Source organism: Humulus lupulus, chromosome 6 (assembly GCF_963169125.1).
Source record: "Humulus lupulus chromosome 6, drHumLupu1.1, whole genome shotgun sequence".
NCBI classification, from domain to species: domain Eukaryota; kingdom Viridiplantae; phylum Streptophyta; class Magnoliopsida; order Rosales; family Cannabaceae; genus Humulus; species Humulus lupulus.
This window is the reverse complement of record NC_084798.1, coordinates 70,683,526-70,698,205: the sequence shown is the minus strand read 5'-3', so window position 1 is coordinate 70,698,205 and position 14,680 is coordinate 70,683,526. Positions and strand designations below refer to the sequence as shown.

General features: G+C 37.7%; 1 protein-coding gene across 5 annotated transcripts; it reads right to left on the bottom strand.

Annotated features, from left to right (window-relative positions):
* Window positions 1–10,142: 10,142 nt before the first annotated feature.
* LOC133782259 (probable inactive dual specificity protein phosphatase-like At4g18593) lies at window positions 10,143–13,312 on the bottom strand. Of its 5 annotated transcripts, none has more exons than XM_062221497.1 (4): window positions 13,154–13,312; window positions 10,755–11,002; window positions 10,450–10,632; window positions 10,143–10,323 (listed from the first exon to the last, which is right to left on the bottom strand). In XM_062221497.1, the coding sequence occupies exons 2-3, from the start codon at window positions 10,972–10,974 to the stop codon at window positions 10,478–10,480; spliced, it is 375 nt and encodes a 124-aa protein (XP_062077481.1). In that variant the 5' UTR covers window positions 10,975–11,002; window positions 13,154–13,312; the 3' UTR covers window positions 10,143–10,323; window positions 10,450–10,477. The 5 variants fall into 5 exon arrangements, with proteins under 5 accessions (XP_062077481.1, XP_062077483.1, XP_062077482.1 ...); XM_062221499.1 differs by having other exon boundaries at window positions 10,143–10,264; XM_062221498.1 differs by having other exon boundaries at window positions 10,457–10,632.
* Between the last annotated feature and the right edge of the window lie 1,368 nt (window positions 13,313–14,680).

Genomic DNA, 14,680 nt, shown 5'->3' with positions numbered 1-14,680 from the left:
GTCAGGATGCCTTCTTTTCTGACTGTTATTATTGTTGGACTGATTGCTGTTGTTATGATGGTTGTTGTTCCGACTAGTCTGAGGTTGACTCTATTGTTTAGGCTCAGGCTTACTGGCTTCTTCTTTACTAACATTTGCCTGAAGCCTTTCTACTTCTATTGTCGTTTCTAGAACATCGGCATATGTAGTATTTCCTGGGTTTGCTAGCTTAACCCCTAGCACAATCTTTGGTCAAAGTCCTCTAGCGAACTTGGTCACCCTCAGAAAGTCAGTTGGAACCATTTCTGGCGCAAACTTGGCTAATCGGTCGAATTGTCAAGCATATTCTGCCACTGATAAACTCCTTTGCTTCAGACCAGCGAACTCCTCGACTCTTGAAGCGATGACAGCAGAATTGTAGTACTTTTTGTGGAACAGCTCCACAAATTTGGTCCAAGTCATGGTGGCAACATCGTGAGTCTGCTGAACTAAGTCCCACCATATTCTAACATCTTTCTTGAGCGGAGACAAAACGTAGGATATGCGGTCCGTGTTGCTGATGTTCATGTGCGTTAGGATCGGCTCCACATTTCTAAGCCATTCTTCCGCCTCGAAGGGGTCTGTTGTCCCTTCAAAGTTCAGAGCGTGTTGCTTACGAAACTGCTCATAAACTGGCTCCATGTGCTGAGCTGGGTATGGCGCGTAGTTCGCCATTGGCCATCCCCCATATGGACCAACTTGATGGGGTGCTAGGGTCATTTGTTGAGCCTGTGGTTGCGGCGGAGGCGGAGGCTGAGTCTGAGGCTGAGCTTGTTGTCGCTGTTGCTGCAGTAATTCCTCAACTTGCTGTCGCAGTCTGGAAATTTTCGCAGTGTTGTCAACCGGCGGCGACGACGCATTTCGGTTGGCAGTAGCACGCACTCCCCTTCTGCGAACCGGAGGGGCTTCATTGCTCTCAGGAGCAGCGTTGGAGGCATTAGCATTGGTGCGAGTGGACCTTCTGAATGACATCTTCAGCAGAGTTCTAACAGTTGAGAAAAACATGTTAGAACTTTATCGTAATAGGCTCTAAGGCACAAACTTAATCTAAACAAACATAACTCGGACCTATAAATTATGATTTCTTATGAAAGTTATATAAGATTTTTTTTATTATTAGAGTAGATTTATATACTTAGAAAAATGAGCCATCTTTATTATTTTCTAAGTCTATTTCTAATCATCCTATATGACTAAATTCTCAGGCTCGAAACTCATCATTTTTCCAAAGTTAACCATATTGAGGGAGGGCTGGGATCAGTAAAATCGTTCCCACTACTATGGCCCCCTAACTCTCAATATAGAGAACCCGATTCATTGATTTGTATCCACCGTCACCGAACTTAGTCATTATTCATTAAATTTATTATTTATTATGATTGCAAAAGAAAATCAAACTCATACATGTCATCAAAATAACAATGATATTAATTTGGAAAAAAATTTCACTATTTACAATCACAAATGCAAATAAATAAAATAAACAAGGAAACTAATCTATTCTAAAAATCGGGATCTTCTACATCTGATTCTTCATCTAACATATCATCATTTATCTCCTCATAGTCATCATTATCTTGAGCTTCAAAATGCCCTCGAGGAAGATTTGTAAAGATTCTATGTTTTTGCTCATTGGTAAATTGGAATTCCATTTTAGAAGTGAGCCTAAGTATGAGAAAATAATATCTCATAGCTACCGGTAACTCATCTTCATCATCTATCGTCTCTCATATATCTTCTAAAGCTGCAATCACAGTTGGATAATCTTTAAACAAGTCTAATTACTAAAACGTATTGCTCTGTTGATCTCATCATGATCTGCTTAGTTTCTTGGAGGTGACCTATCTCCCTGTGGAATAAAAGTAGTCTCCGAGTGATTCTTTCTAGCACTCCTACGGTGTTTCTTGGTTCTCTAATTCTTTTTAAGACCTTAATGGCTCGGATATCCTCATAAGTTAATGCTCCATTCATTCTTAACCGAAAACATAAAGACTAAAACGTTAGTTATACATATAAACATAATAACTATAACATAAACACTTACTTGGCGGTTAGATTCGGAGCTTGAGCGTGTGTATCAAAGAGAACTTCATGCGTATGAACCGTTGCTCTGAGACCAACTGTAATGACCCAACTAATTCTAAGACTTTGGACCATTAAAACTACTATACATAGACACTATTCTTAAGAAAACATACATACAAAACATTCATAACTTTGTTAAAAACTCTATGATAAATGTTGAAATACATAAACTCAGGGTATGGGATCCCATTGATTGAAAAACAAAACATAACTTTAACTTAATTAAAATTGTTTACAAAACCAAGTGCGGAAAATACATAGAAACATAAAAAAAACTTAAAATAACGTCATCCTCGAATCGTTCACACATCCTCAATACACAACTCCAAGCTGCCAAGAATCCTTTCGCCCCATAACTATTTTCCTGCATACATAAAATAAAGGAATGAGCCTAATGCCCAACAAGGAAAATCTACTAATAACATAATACATACACATAAATTATATCATAAACATATACTATAAATATATGTCATATACTACTACAATGGCCATTATACTACTTGGGACTTGTTAACTAAACAAGTATTATGTCTAATAGATTTGTGGGGCTTGATAGCTAAGCAAGTCATATGCCCATAAATTATTGGGGCTTGTTAGCTATACAAGTCATATGCCCAAGGTCTATCAACATACATAATATAACATTACATAACATAACATAAGATAACATATAAACATATCATATAAACATATAAAATTCTATCCTATTTGCCTTACCAAAACTGGGATGTGAGAACAAGGACGAGATTTGGAACACTCCTAAAACCAACAATAAAATGTGAGTATTTCTAATGAAAGAGATGATCAAGAAATGAACTAAACCACCGAGATGAAACTTACCGAAAAGAAACCTTAAGTTCAACGAACTTAAATTCCTAACCAAGAGTGGAAAACAACGAGTTAGGATTTGAGTAAAGAAAACTAATGGAAACTAAAGAGTCATACAGAAATGAACATAAGATTAGGAATACATTTGGATGTATACTAGAACCGAACTATACCTCGATATAGAAAAACACACTATTTATCTTACTTCCCAAGTGTTTATAAAGTTCAAAAATGATAAAGCTTATAACCCAACCCAAGTGTTTATCACTCAATAGTAAACCTACCAGCTTGAAGGCTCTGAACACAACTTGAAGAATGAGAGAAATGGCTTGGTACTAGGTCCTATTTATAGAGTTCAAGGAGTGAAAATATCTTCTTTTAGCTTGAATTAAAATAATGAATATTACTTGAAAAACATTTGAATATTCGTTCAGTAGAGGCTTAAGACTCGGTCAAAACGTTCAGAGGCTTGCTAAGAGGTTAAGGAATAAAATGAGCTCGATTTCAAAAACATTTGAAAAAATTTCCCTAGGGTCGATATATCGCCCATTGTAGGCGATATATCACCTGGGCTTATGCCCCGAGTGTTCGTCGATGCGTTTGTGCGAAGTTCACGTGTTTTTGTATTCCCCGTGTGGCAATATATTGCCCCTATAGTTGCGATATATCAGCATACGCTGAAATATTATACACGTATTTGCACTTTTCCAAATTAATTTGAATTGGGTAAACAACTTTGACTGAGTCATATAACATTTTTAAAGCTACTGGCAGGTTCTAGGGTTTTCAAATATTTCTTTTATAAAACTATTCATCAAAAATGCTTAATTTCTCAATAAACATGCACACGACAAGTGTCATGATCTTATTAGTTCTATCTAAACCTTATAGTATAATAAATAAGATCTTTATAATCAGCTATATTAATCAAACCTTATGTTATAATTAATATTCTTAAACTATAGGTTAAACTTATAAAATCTATAAGTGTTGCTACGAGTGTTCAACTAAGTCCCGGCTTGAACCAAAATCCACAGTAATAAACATACTATAACTACTACTAGCTATTACTACTACTACTATCTAACTAGCTAAGTAAAGTTCTGGGACTCTACACAGAAATATCCTTGCCTTGGGATTTTCTTGGACAAGTTGAGTCCAGCTGTATGATCTCCACAAAAACCTTCGTACACCTCGTGCATGATTGCACTCATTTCGGTCCCGGATACGCATCGGAGGTGTGGCATGGATAACCCTCTGCGATACAGTTTTCCTTCCATCATAACGTAACTGGGGGCCTGGTATTGAAGCTTCTTGGTCGTTGCCCTATCCATGGGCAACCCCCCAGTTGTTAAGTATTGGGTGATGGGTCTCATCCAAGACGTGGAGCAGTCTATAGTGTTGATCGTGGGGGCTCGAATACTTGGTGCGGGGAGATGGTTGATCGGGAAAATCCCGAAGAGCTCTGCTTCAGCATCCGTGGCCAGTTTTGCCAACGTGTCTGCAAGCACGTTTTGTTCCCTAGGGATCTGGCGGATGGAGTATTTCTTAAAAGATTGAAGCTACTCTCGCGTTCATGTCACATAAGCTACCACCTTTTCCCCTTTTGTTTTGTATTCCCTCGAGATTTTTCTGACAACCAATTGGGAGTCGCCATAGACCTCCAGTCTCGCGGCCCCTACTTCTTGGGCCAAGCGCAATCCGGCCATTATGGCCTCGTGCTCGGCCTCGTTGTTCGATGCATTGAACAGGAATCGCAGGGCACTTTGTAACTGGTGTCCTTGTAGTGACACTAGGATGATCCTGGCCCCTACTCCGTTTTCGTTCAAGGCATCGTCTACGAAAACCTTCCACAAGGGTGTCGTGGGATCGACGGGATCGTCATCTTCAGTGATCCCGATGCACTCCACGATGAAGTGGGCCAGGGCTTGCCCCTTGATTGATATTCTGGGGACATACATAATGTTAAACTGACTCAATTCAATGGACCACTTCAGGAGTCTCCCGGATGATTCGGGTTTTCGTAACACTTGTCGTGAGGGATGGTTGTTCAGCACTCTTATGGCATGGGCTTAAAAGTAAGGCCTAAGCTTCCAAGATGCAATTAGTAGGCAAAACATCAATTTTTCGATTAGTGGGTATCGCGACTCCGCACCTAATAACCTCTTGCTTACGTAATAGGCCAGGAGCTAGGCCTTCTCTTTTTCCCGTACTAGTGCGGCACTGATGGCATGTTCGGTCACAGACAAATAGAGGTATAATGGCTCTCCATCCACCGGTTTTGCTAAGATTGGCACTCGGGCCAGATGCTCTTTAAGTCTCTAGAAAGCCTCTTTGCATTTGGCCGACCATTCGAGCCTTTGGCTTCCTCGAAGGATGTTGAAGAATGGGATCAGGGCGGCTTTCGAAACAAAACGGCTCAGGGCAGCTATTCGCCTTGTCAAGCTATGAATGTCTTTATGCTTCCATGGAGAGGGCATATCGGTCAATGCTTTGATCTTGTCTAGGTTGGCCTCTATTCCTTGGTAGCTTACTATGAAGCCCAGGAACTTCCCGGATGCCACACCAAAGGTGCACTTCTTGGGGTTCAACTTCATCCCATACTTCTGAATGATTGCAAATGCTTCTGCCAGATCATCGGCATGTCCTCCGGAGGTTTTGGACTTGACCCGCATGTCGTCTATATAGACCTCCATATTCCTTCCCAGTTGGACTTGGGACATTCTGTTGACGAGTCTTTGATACGTGGCTCCGACATTTTTGAGTCCGAAAGGCATGATGATGTAGCAGTACACCCCCTTGTCGATCTAGAAGCTGGTAGGTCCTGATCTGCTACATGCATTGAGATCTGGTTGTAGCCTGAATAGGCATCCATGAAGCTCAAGATCTCGTATCCGAATGTCGCATCTATAATTTGGTCGATCCGGGGTAGAGAGAAACAATCTTTGGGACAGGCCTTGTTGATCTGCGAAGTCGATGCAAGTTCTCCACGTCTCGTTTGGCTTGAGCACCAGCACCAGATTGGCTAGGCATACGGGATACAAAGCTTCCCGAATGAAGTTGATCGAGTATAACTTCTCAACTTCTAATTTGAGGGCCTCTGCCCTCTCTGCCCCTAGAGGTCTCTGTTTCTACCGGACCAGAGTTGCGTCCTCGTCGATGTTCAAGGCGTGGCAGATGATGTTGCGGTCGATCATAGTCATATCCAAATGAGTTCTCTTTCACTCGGGCGAAAGATGACGGTCCCGGACTTCTGTGTTCAGGTTCTTCCCGACTTGGATTACCTTGGTTGAGTCGGTGTCACTAATACACACTTCTTCAATTTCATCCATAGGCACCAGTGCCCGGTCCGCCCCTATCCAAGGGTCCAGTTCGTCCTCCTCCCGGACCATCCTTTGTGTCAGGGGAGGGAGCGGACCTGCATCAACGTTTTCCTCCTCAAGAGGCTCCTCGCGGACCATGTAAATAGGTCGGGCAGACACGTAGTAGCATTTCCGGCCGCTTTTCTGATCTCCTTGGACCATTCCTACCCCTTTGTTGCCGTAGGGGAACTTCATGCAGAGGTGGCGGATGGAAGTGATAGCACAGAAATCAACTAGTGCGGGCCGACTAAAGCTGATGTTGTACGCAGTGGGGCAGTCCACCATTACGAACGTACAAAATTTGAACGAGCCTTGAATATCGTTCCCCAGTGTTACGGGCAGCTGGATCTTCCCCATTGGGAGTATTGAATCTCCGTTGAACTCGTAGATCTGAGTTGGGCACGAGGCCAGATCTGCCTCAGTCAAGCCAATCGCGACGAAGGCTGGCTTGAACAAAATGTTGACGGAGCTTTCATCGTCCACAAATATTCGGGACACCATCTTGTTAGTTATTTGAGAATCGATGACCAGAGGGTCATGATGCACGAGGTGGATGTTATGGGCGTCTTCTTCCGTGAAGGTGATGGGGAGGTTCATCAATTTTGGGCGTTGGGCCGGTACTTGGACCAAGGCGCATACCTCTTGGTCGTGGTCAAGCTCGCTAAGGTAGCGCTTTTGATCATTCCGGGATGGTCCCCCTAGGTGCGGCCCGTCCGAGATGGTGGATACGTGACCATGTTTTCGGGGTGAAGTCAGTATCGAGGACCAATTATCACACCCAACCTGGACGCTTGGTCCGGGTTCATTTACTAACATCCCTCTTGATTGACCAGGACCATGGTTCGTTTACCAGGATCCGGGTTTATCCACTATCTTCCCGATCCATTCATAGACTTGAGGAAACAATCTCTTCGCACCGCGGATAACACCAGACAAGGAGTCCGGGAAGATGAAACACGCCAACTTCATGGTCTCAGATTTTCTTCTGCGACAACGTTTGGGCTTTACTGGTATTTGGATCGCTTAGACTTACTCCTGCCTCGTTTATTGGGCCTGATCTAGGCCTTAAATCCCCTCAGGGTGGCCCATGGACTCAATATGCGGAGCTGCGAATGTTGGGAGGAAACAGGGATAACAACTTGCATATTAGATTAGCACATTCTGGTTTATGTGATTGAGTTATCATAGAAATGCGTATGTGTGAAGGGAGACTGTATTTCTCCGTGGGACACTAAAGACGATAGTGTTGGATTGAGACCCCTTATTTTCCTAAGTTCTAAAAAGGGTCGTAGATGGCGATGAGTATAAGATTGGGATTTCAAATGATTGGTTACCTTCAGAAAGACTAACAACCTGAAGGAACGACTCAGACTTTAAGAATTTTACCTTAAATGTGTAAGTTTTTGAGGCATTGTAGTAAGTATGGTCCCTTGATTGGATTTTCATGATGATCAATGCCGGTCAACGACTAGAATGACTATAAATAAGATATAGTGAGATAGGGAACGAGAAGTACTCGTTCCGAGAAATGAAAGAGGGATGGGAAGTATTCTAGTTCATAATCGGTTCAGAGGGTCAATGAGGTATTTAGGATTGTTAGGGCAGGAGTGTCTGCTCTATTAAAAGAATGTAGAGTTCGTGAATTTAAACATGGGAACGTAGAGTTCCAAGATTGGAGACTTTGTACTTATTCGAGTATTCTGGATAAGGAGTAAAATAGTTTGGGAAAGGAAGAGAAGATTTGATTCTCGATTTGATGGACTTATGAGAGCCTAATGAGGATTAGGCCAGGGCCCTACAGATTAGCTCTACTCCAGCATGGGTAGAGGCTCAAAAGATGTTACTGGTGCCAATAATAAGGAAAGAGGTGTCGAGTACTACCCCTGATTGGGTGAAGAAACCCTGGAATGTTAGTGGGATTTACTTGTGAGGAAAATTCAGTGGAAATCCCAGATAGAAGAGATAAAATCTTACAGAATAAGACTGTCACTCTAGTGAGGGTGTTACAAGGAATAGTAAGGTAAAGAACTAGACTTTGAAGTTATAGTCAGATTTGCGGGATTAGTATCCCGAGACATTTGAATAAATTTCGAGGATGAAATTTCGATAAGGAGGGGATAGTTGTAACGTCCTGAATTCGTTATTAAGGCTAAGTGTCTTGATTACTGTGACTAGAAGGCATAATAAGATTTATACGTGGGATTAATCGAATAAATGTGTGACTATGCGGCATACATGATTTATATGGTAATATGAATATATGTGCATGTTTATGTGTATTAGATATGCATATGGGTCCGTTCTTGTTAATAAAGACATATTTATAATTTTGACCCGTTAAGGGTAAAAATGTGATTATACGTGTTAAATGATTGAGACCACATTTTTACATAGAGATACATTTGAGATGTGTGGTCCAAGGCGATCCTAGTGAGCGGATTAGCGGAATAGTCACAATGGGGTAAATACCCAACGTGGGGTGGGCCTAGGGGTATTTTGGTAATTTAGTATATTAACGAGATTTAACGAGTGATGAGAATTTATTTGGTGATTATTTGGGTATGTTGGGGTTAATTGGAAATTTATGATTTATGTGAGGTTTAGTGGGGAAATGATGGCGAAGGAGGATTTTTCCCTTGAGGACATTTAAGAACTAAAGTAAAGGCTAAGGGTATTTTGGTCTTTTCCCTAGCCTTGGATTACTTAGCCAACATAATTAAGTAGAAACCTTAGGAGAAAATCAGATAAACTCCAACCCAGTTACCTTTTCTCTCTCTATCACGTTTCCTTTTTTCTCTTTTAGCACATGAAGAATTTTTGAAGTTTTGAGGAGAAAGGGCTGGGAAATCTAAGGAACTTGAAGATGGAGCTAGGAGTATGATTAAGAGGCAGCTAGCAAATGGATTAATTAGAGGTAAAATTAAGTTTTTAAGGTTCTCTGAGTTTTAGTTTTCTTTGAGTTTAGAGTTTGCTTTAAAGTTTGAATTTAGATGATATTTTGTTAGAGGTATGGGCTAGGGTTTAATGATGTTTAGCAGCTGAGACCACTTTTGTGGTCTAATGGTAATAAAATTGTGTTTGGGGTGATTGTTGGGGAGTTTAGAAATCTAAAACTTGCTGGAAAATCTAGGTTCGCGGGGTTGCGCCACGACGCTGCTCTTGAGCGTCGAGGCCCGCATTAACCCAGAAAGCCTAGGAAGGGTGACCTAAGCGTGTCGAGGTCGGCTATAAGACCAGAGGACTTAGCCTAAGGGCGTCGGACCTGAATATTATTCAATAAACAGAAGTGTTGTTTGCACTTAACTTACTATATTGGTTGATGAGATTAGATTATGTGTTTGATTGAACAGAATATCATTGCTAAACTTATTGCTTATATCATGTTGTTGATTGAATTTATTGATCCAATTCTACTGTTTATATACTGTTGCTTATTTGTGCAAGATGATTTAAGTTTTTTTGCTGAACCTTGGCTCACAGGTGCTATATGGTGCAGGAAGGAAAGGGAAAGGGATAGTCGGACCAGCCATGAGTTGGAGAGCTTCAGAGGCGGTGTGTACATATGCAACCTACTTGACCGCCACGACCGGGATAACCTGCGAGAAACTAGGGTCGAACTCTGTTTTGCCGCTTAGGACGAATAATTTGTATTCAATTTGTCTTTTATCAGTCTGTAACTAATTTTTGGGATCCCGTGTATAAACTTAATAATTTTAATGAAAAATAATCACTTTCTTGACCAAACATTTTAATATATAACATTGACTTAGTCTTTAATTACACATTTAAGTCCAAATGATTCGCTTAGCGAGTTAAGCACTATTTTAAACACAAAGTGTAACGATCTTGGCTAACCAGGGCGTTACATTTTTACCTCAGTAGTACCTTCAAATTGAATTCGAAGAATATCGCAAGCTTCCTTGGTTGTTTCACATGAAGAGATCAATTTGATATTACCTTCTCCAACACTATTAAAAATAGCATGAAGTGCCTCGTCAATACTCTAGAATTTCCATGTCAATGCTAACTGTGCATAATAATATATTAATACTCATAGAGACAATTATTACTAGAAATAAATTGGAAAGCTATGTTAAGCTAATCTACATTTTATATGCATAAAAAAAACGAAAAAACTAATCCTTTTGTTAACCTTTTACCCCAAAAGGACCAACTGGACTTCACAAATGACACTCGTCCAATCTGCTTTTGTGGAGTTGAAATGCAGGATTAACCCAAGCTCCACAGTTGCACTGCATGCCTGCCCAATTGAAGTAACCCAACCGTGCTTTGCATCCAATGCAATGGAGCCTCTCTTCCACGTGACCTTCTTCAACTGAAGAGTTCAAAGTCCAGATCATGTTAGCAAACTCATAAAGGGTGCATAATGTTGAATTGTCATAAGAAAATACATAAATAAATTACTAGAGACTAGATAGATTTCCCTAAATCACTCACGTGGTGCTTCCATCCATTTCATGGGCTCTACAAATATGGAGGTGCATTCAGTTGGCTCATTACCGTTTCTCTTTCTCCACTTGAAACATGATTCACCTTTGCCACGATTATGGGTAACTATGTTCTCCTCTGCAGCAACAATTCTCCGACACTTCTTGCATCGGTATACAACTTGAGGCTTTTGGTTTGGTTCCATATCAGAGTTATTAGCTTCGGCCATTGCAACTGATCGCTTTAGAGTAAGCTCACTACAAAGAGAGACAAATAATTTGTTAAGCTATTAGAATCAAATTCGATTATAACCCGAAGCATAGAAGAAACATCAATCTTTATTGTAATTCAACAAAGAATACCCAAGTTAGAAAACTAAAACTGGCAAACAAAAACGAATTCTTATGTAAATAAAATATAAGAACCTAAGTGTCCCATTGGAAAACTGTATTTTAGAAAATGACGAATCAAAAATAAGAAACTGAATTTTGTGATTAAACACATGTTTATGAACAGAACTTGTGATTGATTGATAATCTGAATGTGGAATTGGTAAACTGACTCTAAAAACAAATATTATATAAAATTAAACTTTAATTAGTTAAAATCCAAAATTAATACATTTAATTAAATTCATAAGTCATAACATTAGATCATGATTCTCATATGCACTTGTTTTATAAATATAAGAAAAAAGAACCATCCGTACATTAATTGGTACAAATACAATGTTATTTTCAACCAAGACATGTTATTCTCATTTCTTTGTGCTCCATTCTAACCTCTTGAATCACATATACACATATATTACTACTCTTAACTATTCTTTCATTTGACTAAAAATACAAGGCCACCAGTATGTTTAATTACTAGAATTAACTCAAGCTGCTCTGCATATTTCAGTAAATACAAAAAAATCTAACCAGACAACCACAGGTCCGCAGTACAACAAATCTACAAAACGTAACAAGTTTTACAGCAAGAGCTAGAATAGTGTAAAATATAAAGTTCTTAACTCCAACAAACTAGATGTGGCAAACAATTAAGCTAGAAACACAAACATAGATTAAATCTGTGGAAAATATATGGAATCATTACTCATAGAAACTAATAATTGATAAAAAAAAAAACACTGCCTGCACCTGCAAATTCCTCCACAAATAATGCATCCATAAAAACATGGATAGCATCTAAGGAAAAGGAAAATCGATACCGTCACTTCTGGTATGGTGGGCGTGTAATGAGCCCTCTCAATCTCTTTATTTGGTCAATCAAGACATTTCAAGAACTATAACTTTTATACAGGCAATATATTAGTTCAACTCACCACGCATAAACAGAGATAGCTTCTACTTCACAATACAATGTGAAGCAACTTAAACCCATCCACAAGATTACTAACTACTACTACTACCACTACCCTGATCTTATGTTCCTTTAATTGCCATCAAAATTGGCAATTGTTGCATTATAATATATCATAGCCACATGAGGGACCTTTATATTTACGTTAAAACATTGAAAGAAAACAATAGCTTATAGTGTGATTGGTAGTATCCAAATCCAATTTTATCATTTTAAAAACTTGAAAACAGTGCGACCTACAAGAATAAGTGATTGTTAAGATGTTTTAAAATAAAACTCAAATCAATATTCTAATTTTGTGTTATAAAATCAAAAACAAAAAAAAATCACATTTTCTCTTATTCCAAATCATTGTATCCTAAAATCCTACAAATCTATCACTTTTTTATATTTTTAGATTTTATACCAATCACATTTTCAATTTTTCACATTTTCAAAAATATATTTTCAAATTATAAATTCAGATTTTATTTTAGATACACACTTTTTTTAAATGAAATTTTCTAATCACGAACCAATTACATAATTGAATAGAACACAAAATAACAGTAATCAGAATCCTTCTTGTCATACATCAATAATTATTCAGTGATAAATTAATCTTTGTTTGGTTTCTCAACATTCAAAACTAACTAAAAAATACAACTTTTCAATCATACAAAAATTGGAATACTGAAAAATTTACAAATTAATCATACATGATTCTATAACTAATGATTGTGAGTTGAAACCCTCCCATTACGTATTAGGGTTGAACATTTTTTAGGAAGACTAATTTTACTCTGTAAAATCTTAAAAATTTCACTAATCAGATAGATGTATGTATTTTTCTTTTGACAAAATTGTTTTTATATAAGCATGTATATAGGATGGGTCTTTGCATTACCATATATACGAATATGTATATATATATATAGAGAGAGAGAGAGAGAGAGCGCGAGTAACTATAGATAAATACATGACAGTGAGAAATAGTAGTGAACACCACCCAGAAATTGTTAAAAACTCTAACGAAGAGAGATTCGAGTAGATATGAATGATACCGATAAGCGGAGGAGGCAAGGATCGGTGGACGAGACGACAGCTCCTGAAGAAGGTTTGTGAGAACAGAGGAGACTCACTATATACCCCTATTTTTGAGAATCTAGTCCTAATAGAACTCCTCTTCATACTTCATATATTTTCTCTTTTTCATTTTATTTCAATTATTTTTAAGATTTTTTTTTGGCAATTAAAGATAATAATATATTTATTTGTTGCATTAAGATATATATATTTTTTTGGCAGCAATTAACGTTTCATTCACTATATCAAGTAATATATTCAAAATTCAATTTGTAAAAATTTCATGTTTTTTCTAAAATAATAAAGTTTAAAAAAATTAAATAAAACTATTTTTTTTTTCACTTTTTAAACTGAAAAAAAATTGTCAAAAAAAAAAAAACTGAAAAAAATTTAAATATAATTTTACAGTTTTACTCAGTCCCTTGAAAAAGAAAATTACTTGAAAACTGTATACAACCACGTTAACAAAACGAAAAAATCACACTTCTCATAACGAAACTATCTTAAAAAGAAAATTGTCCCACTTTTATAATCATTTTTTTTTATCTTTGTAGTTTATAGTACATTTATATTTTTATTTTCAAAGATTTTATTGCCATTTTTAAATCTTATTATTATTAATATAATATTTTAATTGTAGAGTCAAATTCATTCAAATTAGGATGTATTTTTTTAGAACTTACTAAAAAAAAATCACACCTTTTATATACTAGGTGCAAGCAATGTGCACAATGTACAAGGGGTGAACATTTGACCCGAAAAACCCGTAAACCCGCAACCAAAAAATCTGATTTTTTGCAAAATCCATTGACTTCGGGTGAAATCTGGTTCGAACCTGACATGGTTCGGGTCGGGTTCGAGTTTTGAAATTAAGGACACATGGGTTCGGGTATTACTAAGACCCAATTTGTAAAAAAAATCAACATTACCAAACTAACAACACGCTTAAAAAAAAACATGTGAAAAACAAAAAAAGTGTCAAAAAATGGTATTTTTGAAATTGTTTTACCAAGGCTCATTTTCGGCCAAAAACCCATTTGTGGACCAATCCCACCAGAATCTCGACTCGACCAAACCTGAAACTTGAAATCACCTCAAAACTCGAAAAATTCGGACCGTTTCGGTACCAATTTCCTCCACTCGAACCCGCAAAACCCGAACCCGATGCACCCGAAACCCAAAAATCGGACCCGTGTTTACCCCTACAATGTACGTTTGCTTAGTTTTATTTAGAGAACTTATTAATTATTTTTGTTAAATTTTTATGATTGTCATATAAATTTTAAATAAATAAATAATATTATATATAAAAAATGACATAAACATATTAAAAAAATTAACTAAAATATTGTTTATGATTTTAAAAATTAATAATATGATAAAATTTTAGATCACAAACTACACTACAAAGCATTTATAATAATATTTAAATCACTCATCAATAATTAGCAAAAGTTTGCTTATTCTTGATAAAAGATCAATTTTATTATAATTTAAAAATAATA

Bases quoted from the DNA above. Each gene is read 5' to 3' on its own strand.
- LOC133782259 (XM_062221496.1), bottom strand. From the start codon at position 10,974: ATGGCCGAAGCTAATAACTCTGATATGGAACCAAACCAAAAGCCTCAA. The intron at 10,633-10,754 runs GTGAGTGATTTA...TGAACTCTTCAG, and splicing joins GAAATGGATGGAAGCACCAC to TTGAAGAAGGTCACGTGGAA.